This window comes from Chelmon rostratus, chromosome 5 (genome assembly GCF_017976325.1).
Source record: "Chelmon rostratus isolate fCheRos1 chromosome 5, fCheRos1.pri, whole genome shotgun sequence".
NCBI lineage: Eukaryota > Metazoa > Chordata > Actinopteri > Chaetodontiformes > Chaetodontidae > Chelmon > Chelmon rostratus.
Genome location: NC_055662.1, coordinates 22,338,849 through 22,352,645, shown reverse-complemented (window position 1 = coordinate 22,352,645; position 13,797 = coordinate 22,338,849). Strand labels below are relative to the sequence as shown.

At 44.6% G+C, this 13,797-nt stretch overlaps 1 protein-coding gene across 1 annotated transcript; it reads right to left on the bottom strand.

The window, feature by feature from the left end:
- Positions 1-3,049: 3,049 nt before the first annotated feature.
- On the bottom strand, positions 3,050-10,147 carry rgmb (repulsive guidance molecule BMP co-receptor b). Its single transcript, XM_041937663.1, has 3 exons — positions 9,906-10,147; positions 5,499-6,046; positions 3,050-3,808 (listed from the first exon to the last, which is right to left on the bottom strand). The coding sequence occupies exons 1-3, from the start codon at positions 10,021-10,023 to the stop codon at positions 3,050-3,052; spliced, it is 1,425 nt and encodes a 474-aa protein (XP_041793597.1). The 5' UTR covers positions 10,024-10,147.
- Between the last annotated feature and the right edge of the window lie 3,650 nt (positions 10,148-13,797).

Sequence of the window (13,797 nt, the reverse complement as noted above, 5' to 3'; positions counted from 1 at the left end):
TTGAAGGTGGGGTAGAGGGTGATGTGCTGGCATCTCTGGCCCCTCCAGTCCACCTGTCAGGGGAAAGGCTGGGCTGGACCCTGCTGGTCTGTATGGTGAGTGACTTCAGGAGAGGGCGCCTTGAGGTCAGCTGGAAGTCACTGTCTGAAGGCCACGTGTCCAGCTCGCCATACAGCATTGCTGTAAACGGGAAGCATCGTGGCCACAGCGCTGTGGCGATCATCACAGTGGGGACTGGTGATTGGCCATCTTACAGTTGCTCTGTGAGTCACAGACGACACCAAAAAGTCCTCAGGAGACACCACACCACCTCATCAGGTAGACCTGTCACTGATCATGAGTGAGCATACCAGAATCTACAATCTGGTTTCTGGACAAAGAAACTTACCTTTTATTTGACTCTTTTAATGCATTTTTATAATTTCAGATCATCAAGGCAAGATCTGTGATGAATACAAGGAGACAAGCGGTAAATTTGAATTGTTTGCAAATGATTTTTAAAAATCTGTGATTCATATTAAGATGTTGTTCCTTATGATGTACTGTTTGATCTCCAGATGTTGGTGTGTGGACGAACACAGTGGTTGTCATGGTTATGAGGCTGCTTCTCATGAAGATCATTGTGTTTAACACTTTGATGACCACTTACGTTGTTATTAAGTGGTAAGTGGATGCGTGTTTTATTTAGAATGAAGTGCCATCCGTCAAAAAATAACTAGGTTTTCACTCACCTGCATAGTGTTGTTGAACAGGGTGAAAATGTGTTTTATCTAATACGAGATGCAGTTTTTTCAAAGATCTTAATGCGTTTGTTCTTTCAGATGGTTGGAAATGGAGGGCTTCTGATGCACCATGTGACCTTGAAAAGAAAACTAACCCAGAAAGGGAAACTCTTTCTTGTCTGAAGTCTGCACATTGAGGATTTCAGCACTGGAAGAAGACCACTGTTGAAGATGGTTTTATGATAATGGTTTTACACTGAGTTTTGGATTGGGAATCTCACGGATTAAATGGGAAATTTTCCACTGTCAGGATCACAGGAGTAGCAGGTCTCAAATGCTACAAATCTTTTGTCACGCCTCTTTCAGCCTCTTTGTCACTGACATCCCAGGTGTTGCCTACTGTGACGGTTGAAAACGGATTGTGTCTGTGAGGCCAAACCTGGTATCTGATCGGAACCCAACCTCAGACAGATGGGTTAGCGCACATAGGCTACTGCTACATATGTTTGTGTGTATTTGTGAGCGGATCTGTGTGTATTTTTTCTGAATTCACTGAAATGTGGGGCAAAAATCGGGTTGAAATGGGAAATTTTTGGACATTTAAAAAGCATGTTTAGTATCCTGTTTTGTTATATTCCTGTGAATGTGACATTAATAAACAGGAAGTATGCTTGGACCATTTTATTGTTTATTGTTTTTTAAATAAAACAATAAAGGAGAGCGTTTAAATAAAAGCACACAGTTTTTTTCCTCGTTTTTTTTTTTTTTGAGCGCCTTGAGTAACACACTGACATAGCAACAGAGTACCACTAGGTGGCAATACAATCACAGCTGACATTTTTTAAATTATTATCCAACAGCAAGAATATGGAGCTTTAACTTCCTCTACAGGACACTACGTTCATAAATAAGTTAAGTATTTCAACACTGACCAGTCACTCTTTACCAAACTGACACTCACACATGATGGGAGAGATCACAATGCCAAAAACTGAGATTAAGTTTACATGGCCAACCAAATGGGACATAATTATACAGAATGGTATGGGTTAAAAAGGCTCATAGTCTTAAGGGTTGGCATTTCTGTCACGTATCAAATGGCATACATTTCCCACAACTCACTGTTGAAGCATATGTCTCAGCAGACACTGTGGTGAAGTTTTCTCAGTGATTTGCATTGTTTTGTCTACACTCCAGTATCTTACACGTATTCCAGTAAGGAGCAGCTCTTCACTTCTGGCAGTAATAGGAAAACAGTCGACAGTAGCAAAAAACAAGGGAGAGAGTGTGAGGAGGAGAGGAGTGCTGGTTGGCGGTGAGTGATGATTTCCTTTGTACATGAAAACCATACATTATCAGTCTTTGGCTCAAATTAACACAACGAAGAAAAACCGTGAGCAACACACATGAGCCGGTATCGTCATCTTCCTGCCTCTGATTCTCAGAGGAAATTAAAACACATCCAAGCATGTCACCTACTGGTAAACAAAAAAAAAACAAAACAAAAACACTGAGGCAGCCAGACACACACTTTCACACACACTTGCACATATTTGAAAATCAGGACTGAGGAAAAACTGATGGCATTTGCTGCGACAATATTCATAATACATTCAAAAGAGAACAACTCACATTGACTGACTTAAAATGGCTGAGTCAAATCAGCTACTGGAAGAAAGATGCATTTTAACAAAAATGGCAGCTCGTTGGATTTAACAGTTTTACTTTGAAAGGATCAAAAATCAAATCATAGATGGTCTCCGAAACTTGATCCATTGGAGATTTTGGTGGAGGACAGTAAGTGAGAGGAAGAAACACTGATGTGGATTTGTTAACAAAAAAAATCTAAATAAAGTGCTTCTGTTAAAACAAACGTCCTCTGTCTGAGGTATTAAAGAAAAATCACATCAAATGACACAAAAAAACAAACTCTACGCCATTACACTGTGCACTGAAGACAAGCTATTTACAGTTCAGAGTGTATATCCACACACTCAATTCCCCCCACACAGGTACGTTTGTGTCATTGTCTACTGTCCAATCCAAAGATGAAGACAGATTACGAAAGCCGTCATCAAACTTCCTGCGTTATTCCCCAGAGTGCTGATTCTGCCAGGTAAGAGGCAGTTAGTGTTGCCAGTATCTCCTGTGCCCACTGGGAGCTCTGCCACCTCCTCTACAAAAACACTAGTTCCCAGTAAGCGTCCAGCCTGCTGTCTCCTCTCTACGTGACAGAGGAATCAGTGCTCAGTATCAGTGCTCAGCAACAAACTCTCATTCTAGTGCACACACACATACACAAGCCCACACAAACTCCACTCCCGTTCTTACATCAGCACCACGCTCAGCGCACACAGCAGGAGCAGAGCGAGCCGTTGGGTAGGTTGAGAATCAGAGTGTAAAGTGGAGGTGGCAGAGCCGCGGGGGTAAATCCTCCATCTCTCCCGGTGCGGGTGGAGACTCTCCATGTCCTTCAAGGCGCTGTACGCCGCCACTGTGAAGTTAGCATCCCCAGTGGTCAGTAGATCAAACACGCAGGAGTGGAAGTAAATGTCCTGCACCTCCAGCTGCTCCCGGCAGCGTTCCTTCGCCCCCTCCACGCTGAAAACCTGTATGGCACCGTAGGGCGATGCTTGTGTCTGTGAGGAGTAGCTGGGCCGACGCAGCTGCTGAAGCTGCAAGCCGAGTGCAGGAGGGGAGAGGGGCAGGGGAAGATGCCCGGCCTGGTCGATGCGTTCTCCGCTGGGGCAGCCGTTCAGACAGAGCTGCAGGTCCTGGGTGGCATCGTAGGCCTGAGCCAGCTCCTCCGGGATTCGCACTGCCAGGGTCAGGTAGCGGCCCAGCTGCCGAACGATTACAGTTACGCCAATGTAGCCAGCGTGCAGCTCCACGTGGCGCCCCGGGCTGCGCTCAGAGATCCACAGAGCACGGACCTTCCCAGTTGCACCCTCTGCTACAGCAGAATTGTGGACGGGGTCTCCGCTGCTCACGGTTCCATCGTCAAAGGCAGCAGGGAGGTTGTCTGTGAACGCCTGGTAGACCCGCTGGTCTGTACAACCCTCGAAGGGCTTGAAGATGATGGTGATCTGTAGAGAGGGAGCATCAGGTAGTGGTAGAGAGTTTAAAGTGTGTTAAATGAAAGACAATTGGAAAATACGAGTTACTGATCTACTGTTACAAATTCATTCCTTGGATACAGGACAACCGATTAGTAGATTAATCAATTAGTTAGTTGATAATAATCTGTAGCTATTTTCAGCTTTCCAAGTGTCAGGCTTTTCTTTGTCATATAGTGTCGTGAATCTCATTAATTTTCTTCTTTCGATAGATATTCGAACAAAACAAACAATTTGAAGACTTCACTTTGGGTTCTGGGAAACTGACGAGTAATCAGTTAGTTGAGAAAATAATCAACAAATTAATTGGCAAAATTGGCAAATAAGATTAGATTTGATTCAAATCTACACTAAAATCTGTTTGATCGACAGAAATTAATCAGCAACTACTTTTATAACTTTACTTTCACTTAATTTGAGTAACCTGATTAATTGATGATGAAAATTATAAATGGTTGCACACACACACACACACACACACACACACACACAAATATTAACACTGACCCATTACGCAGGTTATTGACTCTCATCACACATTTGCGAAATAACTAAATGACTTTTTAACAAGTTGTAATTTGACACAGCTATGCAAACATGCTGACAAACGCACACACACATAAAAACACACAGGGCTCCAGTGCTGAGTGGAGGCAGCAGTGGGCACAGGGTGTGGTGTCAGTATTACGGTTAGCACTAGCATCATAGTTCCGGTGAATGGCTGCTTTGTTCACATGACAGCCATGAGGAATGGGGCCTGGCAGGCCATTAAGCCTGGAGGGCTGTTAATGTGTGTGTGTGTGTGTGTGTGTGTGTGTGTGAGTGAGTGTGTCTCCCTAATAATCGTGACTAATAACTTGCCCCACCTCTGACACAAGGTCAAACCTTCAGCTCCACGGTGTAGCAGCCCTACTATTTTCTTAATGTGTGTGTGTTTCTACCAGGGTGTGCATGGCTAAGTGTATGCATGGGTGTGTATGTGTTTTAATAATTAAAGCTATCGACTAAGCTAGAGAGGGCAGATCATCGGGGGAAACATCAACATAGCTTCTTTAACACCACAAAGATCACCTTGTGTGGGTCGTCATCCATTTGGTGGTGTGTGTGTGTGTGTGTGTGTATTTGTGAGCATGTGTGTGTGTCTTTTTTGTCATTAAGGGTGGGTGTCATTAAGGACCTTTAACACACATAGTGCTTTAAGCCGAGTATATAAGAAGTGCCACTTATGAGACACGCACACACAAACACTTGAAAACACACACACATAAGTAAACAGTGGGTCCTTTCACACATCTCATTCCATGTTATTAGAAGTCAGGCTATATGTAGCCGTTAACCGAGTTTCCAACACTGCTTCAGTCACAAGAGATAAGTCACAACATCAGGCTGTTTGTCTCACACTTGTGACTCAGAAAGAGAGAGAAGAGTCGAGCAGCTCACATTAATAAGATTTGTTACTCGGAGGCACAGAGTCATTATAGAAAACCTTTCTCACACAAACACACACACATGTGTGTGCGCGTGCACACACACACAGAAATAAACTAGATTACACCAGCTGCTCTCACTTAGGAAACTCTTTCAGCCTTAATAACAGCAAATTAGACCCCAAAAAGCCCATTTCTCTCTGCTTCCCACTTTATAGCAGTTCTCATCTCACCTTATTGGTTGCTGTGGCACTGGAGCCGGGCACCACGGGAACATTAGTGACCTGCACTGACAGATAGTCATTATCAATGAGAGGCCACGCCCCCTCCACCTTACAAGTCTGGAAGCTGTCCTTAAATGTCCTCAGGTGGGGGTCCCCAAACAGCCCACAGAACAGGTACGCCGGCCGGGAGTGGCCGTGGCCGTGAGCGTGGGAATGTGTGTGTGCATGCATGTGGGAGTGCGTGTGGGCGTGCTGGGTGCGACTGTGGTAGTTGCAGGGCTCGTGTTGGACCTCGGGGTGTGTGGAGGAAGTGGGCCCGTCTCTGGAGCAATTCCTCTGGCTCATGAGGTCGGAGATGCCCAGCACAGCCGAGTGGAAGACCAGGTTTCCCCGGCAGGACTTGGCCGTCCTCTGGGTGCAGGCCGAGTAGGCACGTAAAGCCTTGCAAAATTCAGTGTGAAAGCCATCCACGGCCGACGTCAGGTGGGATGTCAGGGAGACGAAGTCGGTGGTACACTTCTGGATACGGCACTGAGGGGTGGCCACCTGGCACTGACCTGGAGGGGACAGAGAGAGAGATGTAGCTACGTTGGTAGCAAAGTGATATTACTACAGGAAAAGTGATAGGTGACTAGCAAAAACGTCTGATAATGAAGGTATGTACTATATTGAGAGCTGGGTTTTTACTGTCACTAGAAATGGAAAGTTCCCGCACATGACAACTAAGGTGTGTCGCCAGCTTTGAAGTTAAACACGAATGCTACTGGACTGTTACAATTCTACCTCATAAAATTGAGAAAAGAAGCGGCCGCTGGTTGAAAGTCTTGATCAATCAGCAGCGCCGCTCTGTGAGTGCAATAAACCTGAAGTGTAATAAACCAAAGAGCAGCCAGAAAGAAAAGATAAAGAATGTTTTCCCACAAGAAGTGAGATAATGCTGCAAGGGTGCACATAACATGTTCAGTATTATAGACAGAGAGAGCGAGACAATATAAGGTGTGTGGTCATTTTTGAGGGTGTTGTATTCGTGATCCTGTGTAGCTTTAGCAAAAAATATACACAATAAGAAATTTACATTTATCAAATCTAACAAGTTTTATTTTTTGTCGTTTGTTTACAGCCATAACTATGAGCACCAGATGAAATGCATCCAAAAGACTTATCATTCTGTCCCCGTATACCCATTAGGAACAAATGTCTTGGTCCAAAATTGTCCCTGATGTTTTATCTATTGCTACATTTCTGAATGTAACAAGGGTCAAACCAGCCTTTTATATCATAGATCATCAGAGAGAGAGGGAGTTAGAGCGAGAGTGAGAGATTAGAGAGCAGACCTAATGCATCAGTCACAGCGTGCTCCTATTAGATTAGGCCGGAGAGAGGCTCTGCAGTGTATGGGCAGCTGCACACACACACACAAATAGCTATCTTAGAAAGAATGCTGGTTGTGCTTCTGTTAAGCACACACGTCAGTGATCTTCAGATGGTGGTATGATCTCCTAATAGCCAAGCAGGACCAGAAAGTGCATGGTTTCCACTGAAATCAACAGATTCCCTTAATGTCACACCATCACTTAACAACCGCACACAAGCAAGCGGCACATTCCGGCTCCATTCTTTGTACATTTATTTGATTTGGGGGCATGAAGGAGTCAGGTGCCACCATTTGGGGGCAGTAGTGCTCTGGGTTCCAAAAATCAGGGTGCAGGTACAGACCCCCACTCACACCATGCTTCAGAATCTCTCTCCTGCCTGTTAAATACTGACACCAACGCATGCACACACACACACGCACACACACAGGCTGCCTTCCATGCCAACCGCCACTGTACAGACAGTCTGAGGACTGAGAACGCATTGTGTCTCTGACTGGTGCACCAGCAGCCTCCTTCTCTCCCTCCTATCTGCCCCGCAGTACCTAAATACCACTCCAAATCTAATCAGGGTGGGTCTATTCTCCTTCGAAGGGTATCAGAATCATGAGCTGCTCTAAAAACGCACAAAAGCACTCATTCACTGACATTTTCCCAGCAGGGTGACGTAGCGAGAAGGGAGTCGACCCTGTAACTGAAGGACTGGGGTTCAAACCACTGACTCACATAAAGGTCAAAAGCTCTCTGATAACACAACAGCTCCCACTGCGCTGCTCTATAGCTGACCCTGCACTTGTGAATACATCAAGGATTTTCAGATGCTGATTAATAATATTCTGAATCAATATGAAAGCACAATTTTCATACTTTTGCTCTTCAAGGCTTCCCATGATCTCCCTTTTGTGCAGCTGTCCTCAACAGCGCCCTTTCTGAGCATGCATAGCAGTACTTTCAAAAGAGAATTCAATCTATGCATATAAATAAGCAATTTGTGGTAAGTCTAGTTGGGGTCATGAATACTGAATTGACTTGAAAATATTACTAAGAAGAGAATAAAGAACTGCTCATGTGAGGAACTGCAGCACGAGGGCTGTTTAACACATCCAGAGCCTGGTTTGCTTCATGCCCTGGGGTAAGTATCCAATATAGACACAATGAAACAGCCAGAAATGCCCACATCACTCCTTCCATGTCGTACCACAATATTAAACTCTCTTTTTCACTCCACCCCCCTCTCCCAGCTGCCTTTATCATCTCACAGGTCTCATTTCTTCTTTACTCTCAAGCCTCATCTGTTGTCAGATTTCTTTCCCCGGCTCATATCATCTCCCTGCTTCATCAGCACTGCTCTGATTCAGTTCTCATTCGAATTCCCCGGCTGAGCCTCCTCACCCCCTGGTCATCTCTCTTTCCTGCATCCTGAGGCACCGTCTCCACCATCAGACAGAGGTCAAAAGATCCACCAGCTGAATCTCTCAGGCTGGGTTTTAGCGATTCTTTGTCTCCCTCTCTGACAGCCTCCAACTTCTCTGATCTCCGGAGATCAGAAAAGGATCTACTGGGATCATCTCTCAACCGAGGGAATGGCCTGAGAAGTGCTTATCGATCACCTTGTTGTGTGCACTCTCTCACACACTGAGCTCAAATCGCACAAACACCCCTCCAAGCTTAGAGATGTGAGGCTTAACAGGAGCTCACTACAGTGTGCACTCTCTCTCTCTCAGACACTCAGGAGTGCGAACAATAGTCAACAATTCCCACATTCCTGCCCCCCCGTCTAAACAGACACATATGGAGCTGACGGCTGCAGCGACAATGAAATATGTACAAGTTATAACACATTAAACTCTTCTGTTTGGCTAAACAGACTAAATAATACACATTCTTTCCAGGTGACGCACATGCAGCAGAAGGTGCCAGGAGGGTCTTTAATGTGAAGTGGGTCTCCCTCTTCCCACCAGGCTGTGTGCAGAGGCGGTTTTGTCCCGCTGCCTGAGCCGTGTTAAACTAATTACTGGAGGTGTGACTGCTCAACAGACAGCCGCCACAACAGCCGACCCCCTGCGCACACAGCAACACACACAGACCTGGCCCCCAAAAAAAACTAGTTTCTGGAGAGACGTTATATTTCTTTTTGCATAGAATAAAAAAATGCATCTGTTCCTTGACCAAACTTATCCAAACGAATTGAGAACCAACAAGCGGTGTGGTAAATCTGAGGTTTGACCTCTGTGAAGCCACAGAAAAGGAGTGATATTATGCATTTGTGTTAATAATCCTTACAAACACCTTTAACCTTTCAGTGGACACACTCTTCTTTTGTTTCATTCTTTGTTTTCCTTTCAGTCCTTCGTTTCGCTCATATTGAGATGTGTGAGTTTCTGCTTTTGGTGCTCATTAGAAGACAAACACAACTGTTGAGAAAAGCATTACGATGCCTATCTTTTCAAGAGTCTACCTTGTGGAACTTCAATTGCTTTGATACAATTTTTTATGAAGCATTTTATTAATTTGGACATCCCACTACAGATTTAATCAGGTTTACAAAACAGCACCTTATCCTGACTTTTCATAATCAGATTGACACTCGATTAGATGGATTATGTTTTTGTTTTTTTCAATTCTGCCCAGAGTATATATGTAATATATGGACATGATGAGAGGCAGTCACCCTCTCTTCCCCTCCTCCATGAGCCATTAAGGGGCAGACAGGAGAATGACGGCCCAGGAGAGAGGAGGAGAAACTCGATCCGTGCTCAGACTGCTGCACTGCCGCTGGAGAGAGAGCCATTGTCAGGCAGCAGTGGGCCCAACACAAGGATCGGCCACCCTATGATTGCAAGCGCTTATTAACTAATAAAGTGTCTCTGATCGCTGCTAAATGTAACAGACTCCAGAGAAATGTTGTTGCTCTGGATGTAGTTGGTGCAGCGCACAACAATTCGTGTGAAATTGGATAACAGAGTTCGTAAAATTACACATTAGTTGCAATTATGACCGAGAGACACACTAGTTGTTGCAGTGTTGAAGTGTAGTTAGTTACCTAAGTGAGCACCGCAGCAGAGAGCGATGATCAGCAGCAGCAGTGGCCGGAAGCGGCGCACCAGAGACGGGGAGGCGAGGCGCTCAGCCCCGTGGCAACAGCATCCGGCTCTCCCCATCCCCGTCCATGCAGGGCCAGGTGGGGAGAGTGGACAGACCTCCAAAGGGCGAGAAGGGGTGGTGTCCAGGCCTTCTCACTTCTCCTTCTTCTTCTTCTTCTTCTGCCTCTTCTTCCTCACTCTTCTCTCCTTCCTCTCCTCCTCGGGTGCGCAGGGGCATTAAAACACAGCTGCTGCGCGGAATGCAGGGCGGAGGGAGTGGGAAGGCAAAGAGAGGAGGAAAACAAAGTATGAGCACAAGTCACTCCGACGACACTTTTACTTTTCCCCTGTACAGATCCACGCCCCACGTGATTTGAGTGCGCTCCCTCCGCAGTCGGACTTTTGCCTTGATTGCGATCACTCTGTGCTCTCCTCTCCAAAACACGCACAATCACATCTCTCTCTTCCTCACCAGGCCGGGGTTTCTCCTCCACTCCTCCCCTTTCACTTTCTCCTCCTCCTCCTCTGCCCCTCCAACAAATCAATACAGAATCAACCAAACCCTGCTGGCGGAAAACCCGCCTACCACCTCTCTCTCTCTCTCTCTCTCTCTCTCTCTCACACACACACACACACACACACACACGCACACACAGACAGTGAGAGCAGTCGACAAAATAATGAAGAGGCCGGAGATAAAAGTTGTAAAACGTTGGTAAGGTGCCATTAAATCACTGTGTATACCGGAGAGAATAATGGGTTTCCGATGTACTGATGCCAAGGTAGTTTATTTGGCAGAGTGAAAGCTGATCGAGACAAACCAGAGCTTCTAGGAGGTCATCATGTTTCTTTATGTGTATTTTGTCAGTCCCCATATAATAATAATAATAATAATAATACATAGGTCTACATTAGTTTACAAGCTGTAATATTTCTTATGATGGAGTTAGTTCCCAGACAGACAAATAAATACCTAAATAAAAGCTATCCTAGGAGGAACATGAAATAGTCACAAATCTATTGCCTGTGAATTTGTTTTAAACTTTCCTGATAGTATGTAGGCCTATAGGGCCGAATGCAGTGTAGCATTGTAAATATATGTAAATGTAAACCTGTGTTTTGTTTACAGTGTTTTCCAAAGAAACAAGCCAAAGAAGCCACAAATGAAGAACTCTTGTTATTTAAGTGTTTCAGATGCCATGCTTGCACATTTTGAGCTTGAAATGATCACATCAAAAAAATCGAATAAATAGGAAAACCAAAATAATATTCTGAGGAGTTGACTTGCAACTCTTCATACTCCTCCTAACTTTGAATGCAGAATGAATCCCTGCCTTCCTCATGAAGTTAATCTACAACATCAAGCCTCTGATTTCTTTGATCCACCAACCTAATGAGCTGGATATTTTGTGAGAGAAAATGTTACTAATTGGTGGGCATTCACTATCAAGTGACCAACTCCATGTTTGAGTTCTTGTTTTATGTTTTCTGATGAAACCCTCAAGGAATTAAACATCACACTTTTAACTTTTTTATTCCAAATAATTATGTTGCAGTTGGACGGAGTTGCGCGCCAAACCCTCCTCTGTGGATTTCATCAGATGTGTTTGTGTCTCTGCTTGCTTTACTGGCAAAAAAAGCAACAGAGACAGAGCAGAGCACAGTGTGGAGGCAGCACCTGTGTGACACAAACCAGTCCAGACAGACAACTCACAGACAGCAGTCAAGAACAAAACTGCAGACAGTACAAGGTGAGCAGATGTAAACACCCTCCAGCCATGATGACAGACACTCAACACCACATGCTATATATGCAAAACAGTCTGCGCCGTTGCTGTCACTAATGTTCTCCACACCTACAGCTATGATTCATAAACGAAGAACTTGCTGTTCACATCTCTTTCAAAACATTTTATTGCAAAGAAGTTCAACCTTATCCAAACTCCCTGTCTCAACTAAACGTTAAGGAATTGGACAGGTTTCAAAGAAAGTGCCGAGGCATCTACAGTTCTAGATAATTTTTCACTTAGTTTGCGCATCAACACTTTCTTTGTTCTTTTAATGCTCAGTTTGCATTCTGTCATGAGAGTAAGTGTGTTGAGTGTGCACGTGTGTGCGCAGGGCTGTTTGCACATATGCTGTGGCTATAATCCTCTGCGTTCTGCTAGACTGTGCCACCCTGGCTTAACTTGTTTGCATGTGCATATGTGTGAATACGTGTGTGTGTGTGTGTGTGTGTGTGTGTGTGTGTGCGTGAGAGAGTGAGTTAGTGTCTGCATAAGCCTGACTGCTAGGCAGCAAACAGAGCTTCTCTGTGGCTGATATTTTATGTGCTGTGTGTCATAGCTGGGTAGTTTCACTCTAACATGACTCAACCGCGGTATGTAGACTCACATCACTGCCGGCCATAAGTTCAGTCATGGCCACTTGTTTCCTACTGATTGTGTCAGTAAAATAAACACACACGGTCACTATAAAGCTCAGGAGGATTTGACAGTAAGTGTGGCCAGAGGAGATGATGTTTGCAACTCTAACAGACTCTGATATTAGATTATATTAGCTTCCTGTTTGTTCCAGAAGCCTCTGATCTCACCAACTGCATGTTTGTGGGTGTGTGTCCATGAGTCAGGAAATCTTGTAAGATGTTGGATTGTAGTGTATACATGTGTACTTGGACTATGCGAGCATGGTTTGTGCCTTTAGTGTAGGCCTAGGAGAGGTTGATACAAAGATAGTTGACATTTTTTTCATGTCATTTCGCTTCTCTCTCCTCTTGCTTTCCTTTTATTTCTCTGTCGACTATCAACTCAAAAACAAGCAAAATCCCCAAAAAATATTCTCAAAAAGTGCTTTTTCTACAACTCTTGTTGACTAAATATTTTGACTCATATGATCAAGGTCTCACAATCAACAGACTTAACCCATTTAAACTCTGATGAGATTTTGGAGCCAATGTGTTAAACAGAGTTTCCACCACCGATAGGTCTTTTTGAAGAATGGTGTTCATGCCTGCAGTGGCATGAACACCATTCACCAAAGGTATATTGCATTGTGCATTTTATACTTTTTGTCCCTCTTAATTTGCCACCCTGCTGTACATCCTGGACACTAAATATTGGGACGGGAATTAAACAAGCAGTGTCCTGACAGTTAAAACAGCCTCTCTGCCCAACCTGCCACCCCTCTGCAAGATGAAGCGCACGAGGTGAACATTTCATTTATGCTTGTGCTCCGAACACAGAGTGGTTAATTCAATTACAAGTGTGCATATGGTGCTATTCATCATGACTAATTTCATATTTCATTCCAATCACACATCCGCCCACATAGACACACGCACACATCCAAATCTAGATAACATGTGACCCTTTTCATGGAGTTTAATTCTATATTTCATAGTAATTCATTTAATCAATTACACCACAGCTGAGACCTGAGAGCAGAGGACACTGAAACTAATTCAACCCCCTCCTCAGACGCACACACACACACACACACACACACACACGCACACACACACACATCACCACAGAGCTGCTCTGCCTAGTTACACGTGCATTCACTCACTGAGCCTCAAGGCACAAAGACTGTCTGTTTCTGAACATCCAGCTTGTCTTCACCTCCACACCTCTGCCTTCCTTCTCCACTTCTACCTCTCTCCACCTCCCCCTCACCCCACCCCAACTCCAAACAGCCCGTCATTCAACAAATGGCTCTCGCAGCTCCACGCACACCTGTGTATGCATGCATGAGTGTGTGTGCCAGAGCAAGTGTTGAGCGTTTGCATTGTTGCAAACATGCCACAGGCTGTTGCAATGAATCTCTAATAATCTGTATCTCAAACAGAGACAC